Consider the following 14,665-nt stretch of genomic DNA (forward strand, 5'->3'; position numbering starts at 1 on the left):
CTCTGGGAGGATCAGGCAGTAATGGGAGATGACGTACTTGTCCTGAGAATGCATATCCCAGACTGGGGAGTGGAACATGCCCAAAGGAAAGCATGAAGCAGAAAAGGCACAGACTGTTCCTGCCCAGGATCCTTTCTCAGGCTCCCAGCATGTCTGGTGTTGGAAGCTGCCTGGATCTTGTGACAATATGTGGTATTGAATTGCCAACAATGTCTTTTGAGTTTATGAGTATCTCCAACCAGGGACAGTCCCTTGTACTGCTCCTGCTTGACACAGGGAATGTGTTGGATAAGAGTTGGTGGGATGCTGACTGCTAAATACTGTCTGATAAATCTTTTTGCTCCTGTTTTGGAATGGTTGTTTCAGGAAGTTAATGTTTCAACCTGCTGTCCATGTGTAGTGGTGGGTGTCTACAGCATTTCAACTGGTGTTGAAGTTGCCATGATGGTTAGTTGGTCCTGCTCAGGCAGGATTTCTCAGGACACATGTGGAGGTGGGTGTAATCTCTGTGTGATCGACTTCCTCTCCTTACGTACCTGCACCATCAGCCTTGGTAGAGATGGTGTATCCTGTTGTCACACGTGGCTAATTCTGACATCTGGACATACATGCCCAGCTCTGGTTTTCTAGCATTCAGTTCTCATGGTTCTCATGAAGAAAAAGATCCGTGTGGCTTGGGATCAGAGGTGTCAGAGCTCCAATCAAAACATTTTTAAGAACTCCATTTCAATTTGAACCTTAGTGTGCAGAAAAGGCATCACTCCGTATGTTGTGGTGCCAATCCTGAGGGAAGATGAGTATGTGCAAAGACCTGGGTCATGATGTGAGAGGGTTTTAGAGCTGGGGCATGTTTTTGTGGTGGAGCAATGTCTGGGTGTTGTGGCAGTGATGACACTGAGTAGCGCTTGTGTCAGCATCATGGGGAGCATGACCTTAAGCAGGGAAGAGTGTTGCCTGAGAGAAATGGAGCTGCTGGGGAGAATGCATTCTATGTCATTGGGGAAGAACGGGAGAATGTCTGCTTAGCTGTGGAGATCGCATTTCCCATGGCAGAGGATAGAGAATGCCAATAGATAACGTTGAGAAGAGGTCTGGCATGCAGGGCTACTCTCCTGGGCTCCTCTCAGGGCCTCCAGAAGTTCTACATATCTTTGCAGCCTGGTGTTCTCACTGCTGTCACTGCTTTTGAAGATAACTGCTATATGTGTCTTTAATAATTTCGTTTTGGTGTGGAATGCCGTTGGTCAAACAGAAGCTTTGCAAAATTCGTATCATTTTTCTGTTCTTAGTTCTGTGAGGGAGGGGAAGAAGTGCTCTTTGTGATCAAGATGTCACCAAACCTGCTGTTGCAGTTGTTGATTCGCATGGATTCTTTCTGTTTTCTTCTCTTGTCTATAGCGAAAATGCCCATGCTTTGTTTATTTCTTGTCTTACATTGGCAGTGTGTTGGAAACAGGGGATGAGGTGGAGACTGCTGAATGTTGGCAGCTGTCAGGTAGCAGGATTTTTGGCACTATTCATGAGTGTGCAGGAAGGTTTTTCCATTCTCCTGAGCTGAGGATGTTGTTAAGAGAATGTCTGTAGCTTTCAGGTCTCCCTCCTTCTTCCTCTTTGATAGAGGTGCATGAGGGAGCACCATACAATGTTGAGCATTTTCAAAGCTTTTGGAGATCATCAGTAATTTTTTCTGTCCAGCATCCCCTGAGATTGCAGATAATGTTAAGGGACAATGTCTCTCAAAACCAGTCATGCTTTCTTGAAAGTGTTTCTTTTTCTGAAGATGACACCAGTGAAACTAGAGTTAAGTCACTTAATATAGAGAATGTGTTTGAGAGGCTGATATGCTTTGTTGTCACTCAGTTTCTTCACATTGAATCGAATTAATTTTGCTTGGATTTAAACGCCTGTAGGTTTGGAGCAGCAAAGCACCTTTACCTGCTCTTGTTCCCTTCCTGCTGCTGCCTGGCTGTGGTTTTGCAGGTGGAAGCAAGAACAGATGGAGGAGGGACCTTGATGCATGCCTTGGATTGGATGCATTGGGCATTGAGGGGATGTTCTCAGTGAAAACGCTGTGTTGTTACCTTGGTAGCTTTAGCTTGGCTGTGTGATGAGTGGATCATGCTAAGGAGTGAGACTAAGGGGACTAAGTATTCCATGGGACTAAGTCCCTGAGAAGAGAGGTTCTTGCTGCGTTTTTCTGGCAGAGCATGTGTGCCTGAAAAAAGTAGCAAGAGCTTCATGTTCATTCTGCAGGTGGAAGAGGAGGGTGGAAGAAAGGCTCTTCATCGAGGTGTAAGAGCAGTACTCAGGAGCTCTGGTTCCCCTGTGCTTTTTGAGCTTTTGGGAAGGGTTGTCTTGCTGGGCTGCGATGGGTTTGAATTCCTGAACTACTACTCCTTGATGAAGTTTGGACTGTTTGGAACCTGTTTCGTTAGAGGTGCCCATAGCTGGTACTTGGGATTGTGTTTCTGAGGGTGGTGGATTCTGTTCTGCTGTAGAATAGCTGTTCTTTGCCATATGATTGCCTTGCTCTGTTCTGTGCTGGGTCCTTGAGAGGGCTGAAGAGTATGGACCTCATCCTGAAGAGAGGGGAAGTTGGAGGTGCATGGATGGCACAAAGGCAGGAATGCTATTCCATGTCCACTGGAATGAGAGATGGTAGGGAAAAGGTATGAGAGCTCTTTCCAAAGTGTATGTCTGTGCTTCATGATGAGTGTGGTGTACCTATTTTAAGAACATTTTGGTAAAGGACAAAATGAAGAGAAGAGACAAGGATGGATGCAGAAGAGAAGTGGAGGCAAAGATCGAGCAAAGCAGGGCAAGAAAGGAAAAGGAAGAGAGGAAGTGAGAAAAGAGTGAAAGACAGAAAGAGAAAGTAGCAGCAAAACAAAAGAAGGAAAGGAAGGAATCGCTGAAAGGAGAAAAGAAAAAAGGAAGAAGAGATGATTGAGATTAACAGCATGAACTGATGCTACCTGGAGTTGCAGAATGAAGTTGAGGAACTTAACATCCTAGGTACTCATGGACAGTGTCAAGCTTGATGAGGAGTGGTGAGGAAGGGGTGTAAGAGTCCCTGAGAAGGCCTGTCTGTCCTTACTGCAAGCATGGTGTGGACTTTGGGAAAATAATTTAGTAAAGGAAGAAGCAAACATAAGAGTCAAAGGTTGAAACAGAAGAGAAAGAGAGGTAAAAATAGGCACGTGAAGAGAAGGTAGAAGACAGGTAATAAGAAGATAGAGAAAAAGGGAATTAAAAAGGGTAGCAGAAGGAACTGAAGAAGGAAAGGCAGCAAGCAAGGAAGAAAGTACAAAGCAGGGAGGAAGTAGAAAAGCAGTGAGGAACTGAAGAAGAAAAGGAGAGATGAAGAGAGAAAGAAAAGAAGAATGAAAGGAAGAAAACGGGAAGACACGGTATGGGTGGTGGCGAACCAGCACCGACGTCACTTGAGGTCGCGGAGCGGAGCTGATCTGTAGCAGCTCCTCCCGTGGGAAGAGCACCGCGCTCCGGCGTTGCTGCCCTGTCGTTAGAGGAGTTGGGTCCGTCTTTGACGATGTCCCCCGCAGCACCGGAGGAGACTGAGGAGATGTCAGCAGGGTAAAGGAGAGAGAAGAGTCGGGAAGAAATATAAAAAGCGGAAAGAGCAGGGTAGCGCTGAGCAAGAATGAAAAGGGAGAATGGAGAACTGATGAAAACTTGGTAATTTAAGTAAGAACAAAAAAAAAAAGAGAAGAAGGAAGAGATGAAATAGGAAGAAGAAAAGAAAGGAATGTGTGCAAGCAAAGAAAAAGGAATATGGAAAAGAAGAAGACAACGAAAGAGGAGAAAGGGAGAAACAGGCAAACTAGAGCGGAGCAGCCCGGGTCCGGAGGCTTGGGCAGTGTCGGGGAGCGTGTGAGGCGTTGGAGCAGCACACGGTGTCGCTGCAGGCTCAGAAACGGCGTGTCGGAGGCTCCGCCCCGGTGAGAGCGGCGGAGAGCCCGGCTGTGAGCGCGGGGGGGCGGCGCGGGCCGGGCAGGAGAGCCGGTGCATCCGGGCGGCGGCGGGGAGCCGTGAGGGGCCCGGAACGGTGCCGCCGGCGGCGGAGGCTATGGAGCTGGGCGTGTATCGTGGTGTGTTGGTGCGGCTGCTGTTGCTGCAGGCGTACTGGGCGTTGGTCGGCGGGCAGGTGCGGTACTCGGTGCCGGAGGAAGCGAAGGCCGGGACGGTGGTGGGCCGGCTGGCGCAGGACCTGGGCCTGGAGGCGGGCGAGCCGGAGGCGCGTCGTCTGCGGCTGGTGGCGCAGGGCCGGCGGGCGAGCGTGGAGGTGAGCGGGGCGAGCGGGGCGCTGGTGGTGAGCTCGCGGCTGGACCGGGAGGAGCTGTGCGGGAAGAGCGCGCCGTGCGCCCTGCGCCTGGAGGTGCTGGTGGAGCGGCCGCTGCGCGTCTTCCACGTGGAGCTGGAGGTTACCGACATCAACGACAACGCCCCGGTCTTCCCCGCCGCCCGCAAAAATCTCAGCATCGCGGAATTATCTACGATGCCGGGGTCTCGGTTCCCGCTTGAGGGCGCGTCAGATGCAGATGTCGGAGCGAACGCGCAGCTGTCCTATAGCCTCAGCCCCAGCGAGCATTTCGCTTTGGATTTACAGCGGAGTGAAGAATACCGAGAATCTCTTTTCTTGGTGCTTAGGAAGCCTCTGGATCGAGAGACGGTGCCGGTTCACCATCTGGTACTGACGGCGAGTGACGGGGGCCGGCAGCCGCTAACGGGAACAGTGGAGCTGGTGATCTCGGTGCTGGACGCCAACGACAATGCTCCTCAGTTCAAGCAGTCGGTGTATAAAGTGCAGCTGCGGGAAGACGCTGAGGAAGGGACGTTAGTGGCGCGGTTGAACGCCACGGATCCGGATGCGGGGAGCAATGCTGAAGTGACCTTCGCAGCGAGCAATACTTTTCCCCAAAAGGGATTAAATCTTTTTCTTTTGAACCCGAAAACGGGGGAGATCGGTCTGACGGGCGCCTTGGACTTTGAAGACGTTCGTTCATACGAGATACAAATCGAAGCGACAGATCAGGGGACTCCCCCTCTGTCGGGTCACTGCAAGATGGTGGTGGAGGTGCTGGACGTGAACGACAACGCGCCGGAGGTGTGGGTGACGTCGCTGTCGGTGCCGGTGCCGGAGGACGCGGCGGTGGGGACGGTGGTGGCTCTGCTGAGCGTGTCGGACCGGGACTCGGGGGCGAACGGGCGCGTGCGCTGCTCGGTGTGGCCGGCGGCGCCGTTCGGTCTGGTGTCGACGTTCGCGGGGTCGTACTCGCTGGTGCTGCGGGAGGCGCTGGACCGGGAGCGGGTGTCGGAGTACGAGGTGGAGGTGCGGGCGGAGGACGGCGGGGCGCCGCCGCTGCGCGCCAGCCGCGGTCTGCGGGTGCCGGTGTCGGACGTGAACGACAACGCGCCGGCGTTCGCGCAGGCCGTGTACACGGTGCTGGCGCGGGAGAACAACGCGGCGGGCGCGGAGCTGGCGCGGCTGTGGGCGCGGGACCCGGACGAGGCGGGCAACGGTCGCGTGAGCTACTCGGTGTCGGAGGGCGGCGGCGGGGCGTCCGGCGTCGAGCTACGTGTCGGTGGACGCGGAGAGCGGGCGTCTGTGGGCGCTGCAGCCGCTGGACTACGAGGAGCTGCAGGTGCTGCAGTTCGAGGTGCGGGCAGTGGACGCGGGGGAGCCGGCGCTGTGCGGCAACGCCACGGTGCAGCTCTTCGTGCTGGACGAGAACGACAACGCGCCGGCGCTGCTGCCGCCTGTCGGCGGCGGGCCGGGCGTCGGGGCGTCGGGCTCGGCGGTGCCGGGGGCGCTGTGGGCGTGGGCGTCGTGGGGGGCGCCGGCGGGGCAGGTGGTGGCGAAGATCCGCGCGGTGGACGCGGACTCGGGCTACAACGCGTGGCTGCGCTACGAGCTGTGGGAGCCGCGGGGCAAGGGCCCGTTCCGCGTGGGGCTGTACAGCGGCGAGGTGAGCACGGCGCGGGCGCTGGAGGAGGCGGACGGCCCGCGGCAGCGCCTGGTCATCGTGGTGCGGGACCACGGCGAGCCGGCGCGCTCGGCCACGGCCACGCTGAGCGTGTCGCTGGTGGAGGGCGCCGAGGCGGCGCTGGCGGCCGCGGGCTCGTCGGGGTCGGGGCTGCGGCCGGCGGAGGGTGGCGCGTCGGCGGAGTCGACGACGACGACGACGACGAACGTGTGGCTGGTGGTGGCGATCTGCGCGGTGTCGAGCCTGTTCCTGCTGGCGGTGGTGCTGTACGGGGCGGCGCGCTGGGCGCCGCGGGCGGCCGTGCTGTCGGGGCCCGGGCCGGCCACGCTGGTGTGCGCCAGCGAAGTGGGGAGCTGGTCGTACTCGCAGCGCCAGAGCCGGAGCCTGTGCCTGGCGGACGGCGCGGGCAAGAGCGACCTGATGGTTTTCAGCCCCAACTTCCCTCCGCCGCCCGGCCCCGCGGCGAAGGAGACGCAGCCGGAGGCTCCCACTCTGCTGCAGACGGTCAGTGGCGCTCTCTTCCTCTTTTCCTCGTTTCTCTTCCCTTCCCCCGACGCTCTCTGCTCCTTTTGCCCTTCTCGCCCGTCCGGCCGCTGGGCAGGCGCTGGTGTGAGCCGGTCTCAGTCCCCGGGACTCAAGGCTGTGGGTGCTGTGTGGGCATCTTGGCATCTGCCTTTGTGTCCTGGCTGTAGTACCCCAGCTCTTTTTGATGGGGGTGAAGGGAATGATCTCCCCTAAAGGCAATCTCTGGTGTTATGTGGAGTGTCTTACCATCTTCTCTGATTCTCATGTGCAAGAGCAGTGATGCTAGGTGACGTGGGATTTCAGGAGTTTCCCTACCTGTGGTGGATTTTGTCCATTTTAATTCCCTCATCAGAGCTATAATGAAAGTGATGGAGGCGTTTTAGACTTCTTCCATGTGCTTTTGCAAGGATATTCTAACTCTGTTCAGTAGGGTAAAGTTTTCAGGCAGCGGACTGCGATGCACTGTACTTGTTAGATATGGCAAGTTTCCTTTTGTATTTCTGCATCCCTGAATCATGCTGTAGATTTCCATTCCTGGCATTTTGGATGGTCTTTCACTATGTGTGTTATCAGCATTGACAGGCTCAGGGAAGAACTGGAAACCTTCTCTTATAAGGACCCCAAATTCTCCTGAACATTAGGTAGCATTGTAATGTTGTGCTGTGCTCATGAGTTCCAAAATGTGGATCAGTTCCATCAGAGATAACAAAACTTGAAAGGTCAATTAAAGAGAGTCTGCCGAACACAGCATGTATGACATTATCTGCATGGTTTTTATGAGGGTCTCATTAATGGCAACAGTTATTGATTTCTACTCCTGACCAGTGAAGTGGCGTGACATACACTGGGCCACTTTGATGTTCTTTCAATATTTGCATCAGCAGCCACACACTTACAAAGGGAAAAATCAAACAGAACCCCCGGATAACAAACCCTAAATCCAAATTGTCCTACAGAACCAATATAATCTGTTAACACTGGGGGGATTGCCAACATTTGGGTTGTTTTGTCAAGAACATAATGAATTCCATCGCAATTTAGAGCTTTTCAGTTATCACCTTTTGAACATGAAAGTGCACTGCGCACAGTCTGTGTGATACAATTGGCATGTAGTTTTTTTAAAGCGGTCTCACTGTTTGGAAGGGTCCCCAAATGCTGGAGTGAGCTCTGATTTGTGCAGTAAAACAGAGGCATGTCAAGGAGGTGAATGTGGCAGTGGCCTTGAATAGGGCCTGTGCACCTGATGGGATGAAGGGTGACCTTGAGCAGTGGGAAGACTTGCCTGAACTGGAAATCTTTGGGAAGACCATGGGCCATGTGGTAAGGCAGTAGTGGCGGATGACTTTCTTGTCCTCAGAACACATCTCCCAGAGAGAAGTGGGAGCTACCCAAAGAAAAGCATGAAACAGGAAGGGCACAGACTGTTCCTGCCCAGGGTCCTTTCCCAGGCTCCCAGCATGTCTGGAGTTGGAGGCCTTCTGGATCTTGAGATAGTGTGTGATAGTAAAATGCCAAGAATGTCTTTTGAGTTTGAGAATATCTCCCACCAGGGATAGTCCCTTGTGTTGTTGCTGGCTGCTGTAGGAAATGTGTTGGGTAAGAGCTGGTGGGATGCTGCCTACTGAATACTGTCTGGTGAACCTTTTCGCTGCTGTTCTGGGAAAGTTGTTGTGGGAAGGCAGTGTTTCAACCTGCTGTCCTTGTGTAGTGGTGGCCATCTACAGCATTTCCACTGGTGTTGAAGTTGCCATGATGGTTAGTTGGTCCTACTGAGGCAGGATTTCTCAGGACACATGAGGAGGTGGGTGTAATCTCTGTGTGCTCGGCTTCCCCTATTTATGGACTTGCACCATCAGCCTTGGTAGGGATGGTGTGTCCTGTTGTCACATGTGGCTCATTCTGATGTCTGGACATACATGCTCAGCTCTGGTTTTCTAGAATTTGGTGTAGTTCTCCTGAAGAATAAGATCCATGTGGCCTGGGGTCAGAGGTGCCAGAGCTCCAATCAAAACGTTTTTAAGAGCTCCATTTCAATTTGAACCTTAGTGTGCAGAAAAGACATCACTCCATATGTTGTGGTGCCAAACATGAGGGAAGATGAGTATGTGTGAAGACCTGGGTCATGACGTGAGAGGGTTTTAGAGCTGAGGCATGTTTTTGTGGTGGAGCAACGTCTGGGTGTTGTGGCAGTGATGACACTGAGTAGGGCCTGTGTCTGCGTCACATGGTGTGTGACCTTAAGCAGGGATAAGTGTTGCCTGAGAGAAATGGATCTGCTGGGGAGAATGCAGTCTGTGTCATTGGGGAAGAACTGGAGAATTTCTGTTAGCTGTGGAGGTCACATTTCCCATGGCAGAGGATAGAAGATGCAAGTAGATAACCTTGAGAAGAAGCCTGGTGCACAGGGCTTCTCTCTTGGGATCCACTCAGGCGCTACAGGAGTTCTACATATCGTTGCAGCCTGATGTTAGCTGTGGCATTACTGCTTTTGAAGATAACTTCTGTGCATGCCTGCAATCATTTGGTTTTGACATGGAACGTTGTTGATCAAACAGAATCTTTTCAAAATTTGTATCATCTTTCTGGTCTTAGTCTTGTGAGGGAGGGGAAGAAGTGCTCTTTGTAATCGAGATGTCAGCAAGCCTTCTGTTGCAGTAGATGGAATGGGTTCCTTCTGTTTTCTTCTCTATAGTGAAAGTGTCCATCCCTTATTTTTTTTTCTTCTGTCATGCTGTGAGTGTGTTGGAAAGAGGGGATGAGATGGAGATTGTTGAATTTTGGCACCTGCCAGGTAACAGGAGTTTGGGGAATATTCATGAGTGTATGGGAAAGTTTTTCCACTCTCCTGAGCTGAGGATGTTGTTAAAGAGAATGTCTGTAGCTTTCAGGTTTCCTACCTGCTTCCCCTTTGATAGAGATGCATGAGGGAGCACCATGGAGTTCCAGCATTTTCAAAGCTTTTGGAGAACATGAGTATTTTTTTCTGTCCAGCATCCCCTGAGATTTCAGATAATGTTAAGGGACAAAGTCTCTCAAAACTAATTCTGCTGTCCTGAAAGTGTTTCTTTTTCTGAAGATAGCAGTGATGCTACAGGTAAGTCACTTATTATAGAGAATGTGTTTGAGAGGCTGATATCCTTTGTTGTCATTCAGTTGTGGTTTCTTTCTGTTGGATTAACTGAATGTTGCCTGGATTGAAATGTCTGTAGCAGCAAAGCACCACTGCCTGCTCTTGTTCCCCTCCTGCTACTGCGTGGCAGAGGTTGAGAAGGTGGAAGTAAGGACTAGTGAAAGAGGGACCTTGATGCGTTCCTTGGAGTGGATGCATTGGGCATTGAGGGGATGTTCTCACTGAAAATGCTGTGGTGTTACCTTGGTGGCTTTAGTTTGGCTGTATGATGAGTGGATCATGCTAATGACTGGGAACTGTGTATGGCATGGGGACTAAGTCCATGGGAAGACAGGTTCTTGCTGTGTTGTTCTGGCAGAGCATTGCTGCCTGACAAAAAGAAGTATGATCTTCAAGTTCATTCTCCAGGTGGAAGAGGAGGGTGGAAGAATGGCTGTTCATCGAGATGTGTGGGACGTGCTCAGGAGCTGTGGTTCCTCGTGCTTTTTTAGCCATCGAGGAGAGTTGTCTTGCTGGGCTGTGATGGGTTTGGGTTTCTGAATGAGAGATTCTGCTGCGTAGTTTGGAGTCTTTGGAGCCTTTTTCATTAGAGGTTTCCATACCTGGTGCTTGGGCTTCTGTTGAGAAGGGTGATGGATTCTGTTCTGCTGCAGCAGAGCTTTTCTTTGCCATATGAGTGCCTTGCTCTGTTATTTGCTGGGTGCTTGAGAGGACTGGAGGCTGAAGAGCGTGGCTTTCATCGTGAAGAGAGGGTAAGTTGGAAATGCATGGATGGGGTGAAAGCAGGAAGGCTTTTCTGTGACCAGAGGTATGGAAGGTGGTATGGAAGACGAATGAGAGCTCTTGCCAAAAGGCATGATGATGCTTCATATCAAGCGTGCTGGCACTGTTTTAAGAACATTTTGGTAATGGACAAAAAGAACACAAGAGACAAGGATGGAAGCAGAGGAGAAATGGAGGAAAAGACAGCACAGCGTGGCAAGAAAGAAAAAGAGAGGATGAAAGAGAGGAAGGGAGCAAAGTGGTGGAGAAAGGAAGAGAAAGAAAAGAGAAAGAGAAAGGAGGAGCAAAACAAAAGAAGAAAAGGAAAGACTCGATCGGAGAAAAAAATTAAGGAGGAAAGAAGAGATGCTTGAAGACATAACCAGCATGCTCTCATGTTATCTTGAGACACTGAATGGAGATGAGGAACTGAGCATCCTCAGAACTCAGGGACACTCTGCAATGCTCGATGAAGAGTGGGGAGTAAGAGGAGTAAGAGTTCATGCCAGAGGGCCTGTCCATCCTTCTTTGTGAGCGTGGTGTGTGGTTTGGGAATATATTTTATTAAAGAAAGTAAAGAACAGAACAGACAAAGATGGAAGTGGAAGAGCAGTGTAGGAAACATAGGCAGGGGAAGAGAATGGAAGACAAAGAAAAGAAAGAATATGAAGAGAAACGGAAAGAGAGACTAGCAGAAGGAAATAAAGAAGGAAAGGAAAAAGGAAGGTGAGAAAGGAAGCAGAGAAAAGAGGAAGCGAAGGGGTGATGACGAGCCCGCACCGAATTCACTTCTGGCCGCGGAGCGGAACTGGTCCGTAGCTGCTCCTCGCGTGGGCAGAGCACTGCGCTCCGGTGCTGCTGCCCCGTCATTAGCGGGGGTGGGTCCGTCTGTGACGGTATCCGCCGCGGCGCCGGCGCAGACTGGGAGCTGTCATCGAGGGAAGAGGAGAGAGAGGTAAGGAGTGACGCGAAAGGGGCGTAAAGAGCAGGGTAGGGCTGAGCAAGAATGAAAAGGGAGAATGGAGAACCGAAAAAACCCTAAGAATTTGAGTAAGGGAAAAGAAAAAAAAAGATAAGAAGCGCGTGATGAAATAGGAAGAAGGAAATCAAGAAACCTATGCAAGCGAAGAACACGGAATAAGAAAGCAGTGAAAGAAGAGAAGGGGAGGAAGAGGAAAGCGAGAGCTCAGCAGCCCGGATCCAGAGGATTGGGCGGTGTCGGGGAGCGTGTGAGGCGTTGGAGCAGCACACGGTGTCGCTGCAGGCTCAGAAACGGCGTGTCGGCGGCTCCGCCCCGGTGAGAGCGGCGGAGAGCCCGGCTGTGAGTGCGGGGGGGCGGCGCGGGCCGGGCAGGAGAGCCGGTGCATCCGGGCGGCGGCGGGGAGCCGTGCGGGATCCGGGCCGGTGCCGGCGGGGTCGGTGGCGATGGCGATGTGCGGCGTGTATCGGGATGCTTTGATATGGGTGCTGTTGCTGCAGGCGTCCTGGGCGTTGGTCGGCGGGCAGGTGCGGTACTCGGTGCCGGAGGAAGCGAAGGCCGGGACGGTGGTGGGCCGGCTGGCGCAGGACCTGGGCCTGGAGGCGGGCGAGGCGGAGGCGCGTCGTCTGCGGCTGGTGGCGCAGGGCCGGCGGGCGAGCGTGGAGGTGAGCGGGGCGAGCGGGGCGCTGGTGGTGAGCTCGCGGCTGGATCGGGAGGAGCTGTGCGGGAAGAGCGCGCCGTGCGCCCTGCGCCTGGAGGTGCTGGTGGAGCGGCCGCTGCGCGTCTTCCACGTGGAGCTGGAGGTCACCGACATCAACGACAACGCCCCGGTCTTCCCCGCCGCTCGTAAAAACCTCAGCATCGCGGAATTATCTACGCTACCGGGATCTCGGTTCCCGCTGGAGGGCGCGTCGGATGCAGATGTCGGAGCGAACGCGCAGCTCTCCTATAGCCTCAGCCCCAGCGAGCATTTCGCTTTGGATTTACAAAAAACCGAGGAAGAGGGTGAGTCCTTATTTCTTGTGCTCAGAAAGCCTCTGGATCGAGAGACGATGCCGTTTCACCATTTGGTGCTGACGGCGAGTGACGGGGGCCGTCCGCCGCTAACGGACACGGTGGAGCTGGTGATCTCGGTGCTGGACGCCAATGACAACGCTCCCCAGTTCAACCAGTCTGTGTATAAAGTGCAGCTTCCGGAAAATTCTGAACGCGGTACTATAGTGTTCATAGTAACAGCGTCGGATTTGGATGAGGGTACCAACGGGAATGTCTCGTACTCTCTGCAGAACTTGTTCCCTCAGGATGGAAGAGACGTTTTCGGGATCGACAGAAATAGCGGAGAGATCCAACTCCAGGGAGACTTAGACTTTGAGGACGTTGGTGTCTACCGCCTGCAGGTGGATGCTGTAGATGAGGGAAACCCACCTCTGTCTGGACACTGCAAAGTCGTGGTGGAGGTGCTGGACGTGAACGACAACGCGCCGGAGGTGTGGGTGACGTCGCTGTCGGTGCCGGTGCCGGAGGACGCGGCGGTGGGGACGGTGGTGGCTCTGCTGAGCGTGTCGGACCGGGACTCGGGGGCGAACGGGCGCGTGCGCTGCTCGGTGTGGCCGGCGGCGCCGTTCGGTCTGGTGTCGACGTTCGCGGGGTCGTACTCGCTGGTGCTGCGGGAGGCGCTGGACCGGGAGCGGGTGTCGGAGTACGAGGTGGAGGTGCGGGCGGAGGACGGCGGGGCGCCGCCGCTGCGCGCCAGCCGCGGTCTGCGGGTGCCGGTGTCGGACGTGAACGACAACGCGCCGGCGTTCGCGCAGGCCGTGTACACGGTGCTGGCGCGGGAGAACAACGCGGCGGGCGCGGAGCTGGCGCGGCTGTGGGCGCGGGACCCGGACGAGGCGGGCAACGGTCGCGTGAGCTACTCGGTGTCGGAGGGCGGCGGCGGGGCGTCGGTGTCGGGCGGCGGGTGGCGTCCGGCGTCGAGCTACGTGTCGGTGGACGCGGAGAGCGGGCGTCTGTGGGCGCTGCAGCCGCTGGACTACGAGGAGCTGCAGGTGCTGCAGTTCGAGGTGCGGGCAGTGGACGCGGGGGAGCCGGCGCTGTGCGGCAACGCCACGGTGCAGCTCTTCGTGCTGGACGAGAACGACAACGCGCCGGCGCTGCTGCCGCCTGTCGGCGGCGGGCCGGGCGTCGGGGCGTCGGGCTCGGCGGTGCCGGGGGCGCTGTGGGCGTGGGCGTCGTGGGGGGCGCCGGCGGGGCAGGTGGTGGCGAAGATCCGCGCGGTGGACGCGGACTCGGGCTACAACGCGTGGCTGCGCTACGAGCTGTGGGAGCCGCGGGGCAAGGGCCCGTTCCGCGTGGGGCTGTACAGCGGCGAGGTGAGCACGGCGCGGGCGCTGGAGGAGGCGGACGGCCCGCGGCAGCGCCTGGTCATCGTGGTGCGGGACCACGGCGAGCCGGCGCGCTCGGCCACGGCCACGCTGAGCGTGTCGCTGGTGGAGGGCGCCGAGGCGGCGCTGGCGGCCGCGGGCTCGTCGGGGTCGGGGCTGCGGCCGGCGGAGGGTGGCGCGTCGGCGGAGTCGACGACGACGACGACGACGAACGTGTGGCTGGTGGTGGCGATCTGCGCGGTGTCGAGCCTGTTCCTGCTGGCGGTGGTGCTGTACGGGGCGGCGCGCTGGGCGCCGCGGGCGGCCGTGCTGTCGGGGCCCGGGCCGGCCACGCTGGTGTGCGCCAGCGAAGTGGGGAGCTGGTCGTACTCGCAGCGCCAGAGCCGGAGCCTGTGCCTGGCGGACGGCGCGGGCAAGAGCGACCTGATGGTTTTCAGCCCCAACTTCCCTCCGCCGCCCGGCCCCGCGGCGAAGGAGACGCAGCCGGAGGCTCCCACTCTGCTGCAGACGGTCAGTGGCGCTCTCTTCCTCTTTTCCTCGTTTCTCTTCCCTTCCCCCGACGCTCTCTGCTCCTTTTGCCCTTCTCGCCCGTCCGGCCGCTGGGCAGGCGCTGGTGTGAGCCGGTCTCAGTCCCCGGGACTCAAGGCTGTGGGTGCTGTGTGGGCATCTTGGCATCTGCCTTTGTGTCCTGGCTGTAGTACCCCAGCTCTTTTTGATGGGGGTGAAGGGAATGATCTCCCCTAAAGGCAATCTCTGGTGTTATGTGGAGTGTCTTACCATCTTCTCTGATTCTCATGTGCAAGAGCAGTGATGCTAGGTGACGTGGGATTTCAGGAGTTTCCCTACCTGTGGTGGATTTTGTCCATTTTAATTCCCTCAT

At 55.3% G+C, this 14,665-nt stretch overlaps 2 protein-coding genes across 4 annotated transcripts in view; both read left to right on the forward strand.

The window, feature by feature from the left end:
* LOC115615650 (protocadherin alpha-C2-like) overlaps nucleotides 1–14,665 on the forward strand; it is a 151,610-nt gene that overhangs the window by 40,390 nt on the left and 96,555 nt on the right. The window contains exon 1 of one of the 3 annotated variants that reach the window (XM_030504054.1): nucleotides 11,749–14,295. The exons of the other annotated variants lie outside the window; for them this stretch is intronic. Coding sequence (XP_030359914.1) covers nucleotides 11,848–14,295 — 2,448 coding nt within the window. The 5' untranslated portion in view covers nucleotides 11,749–11,847. Of the gene's footprint in view, nucleotides 1–11,748; nucleotides 14,296–14,665 lie in introns of those variants that run through there. 3 annotated transcript variants of the gene reach the window in all.
* On the forward strand, nucleotides 194–6,743 carry LOC115616024 (protocadherin alpha-3-like). Its single transcript, XM_030504833.2, is given in 2 exon segments — nucleotides 194–5,565; nucleotides 5,567–6,743. Coding segments are annotated over 2 exon segments (2,655 nt in total). The 5' UTR covers nucleotides 194–4,087.

The sequence above is a fragment of the Strigops habroptila genome, chromosome 12 (assembly GCF_004027225.2).
Source record: "Strigops habroptila isolate Jane chromosome 12, bStrHab1.2.pri, whole genome shotgun sequence".
Lineage (NCBI taxonomy): Eukaryota > Metazoa > Chordata > Aves > Psittaciformes > Psittacidae > Strigops > Strigops habroptila.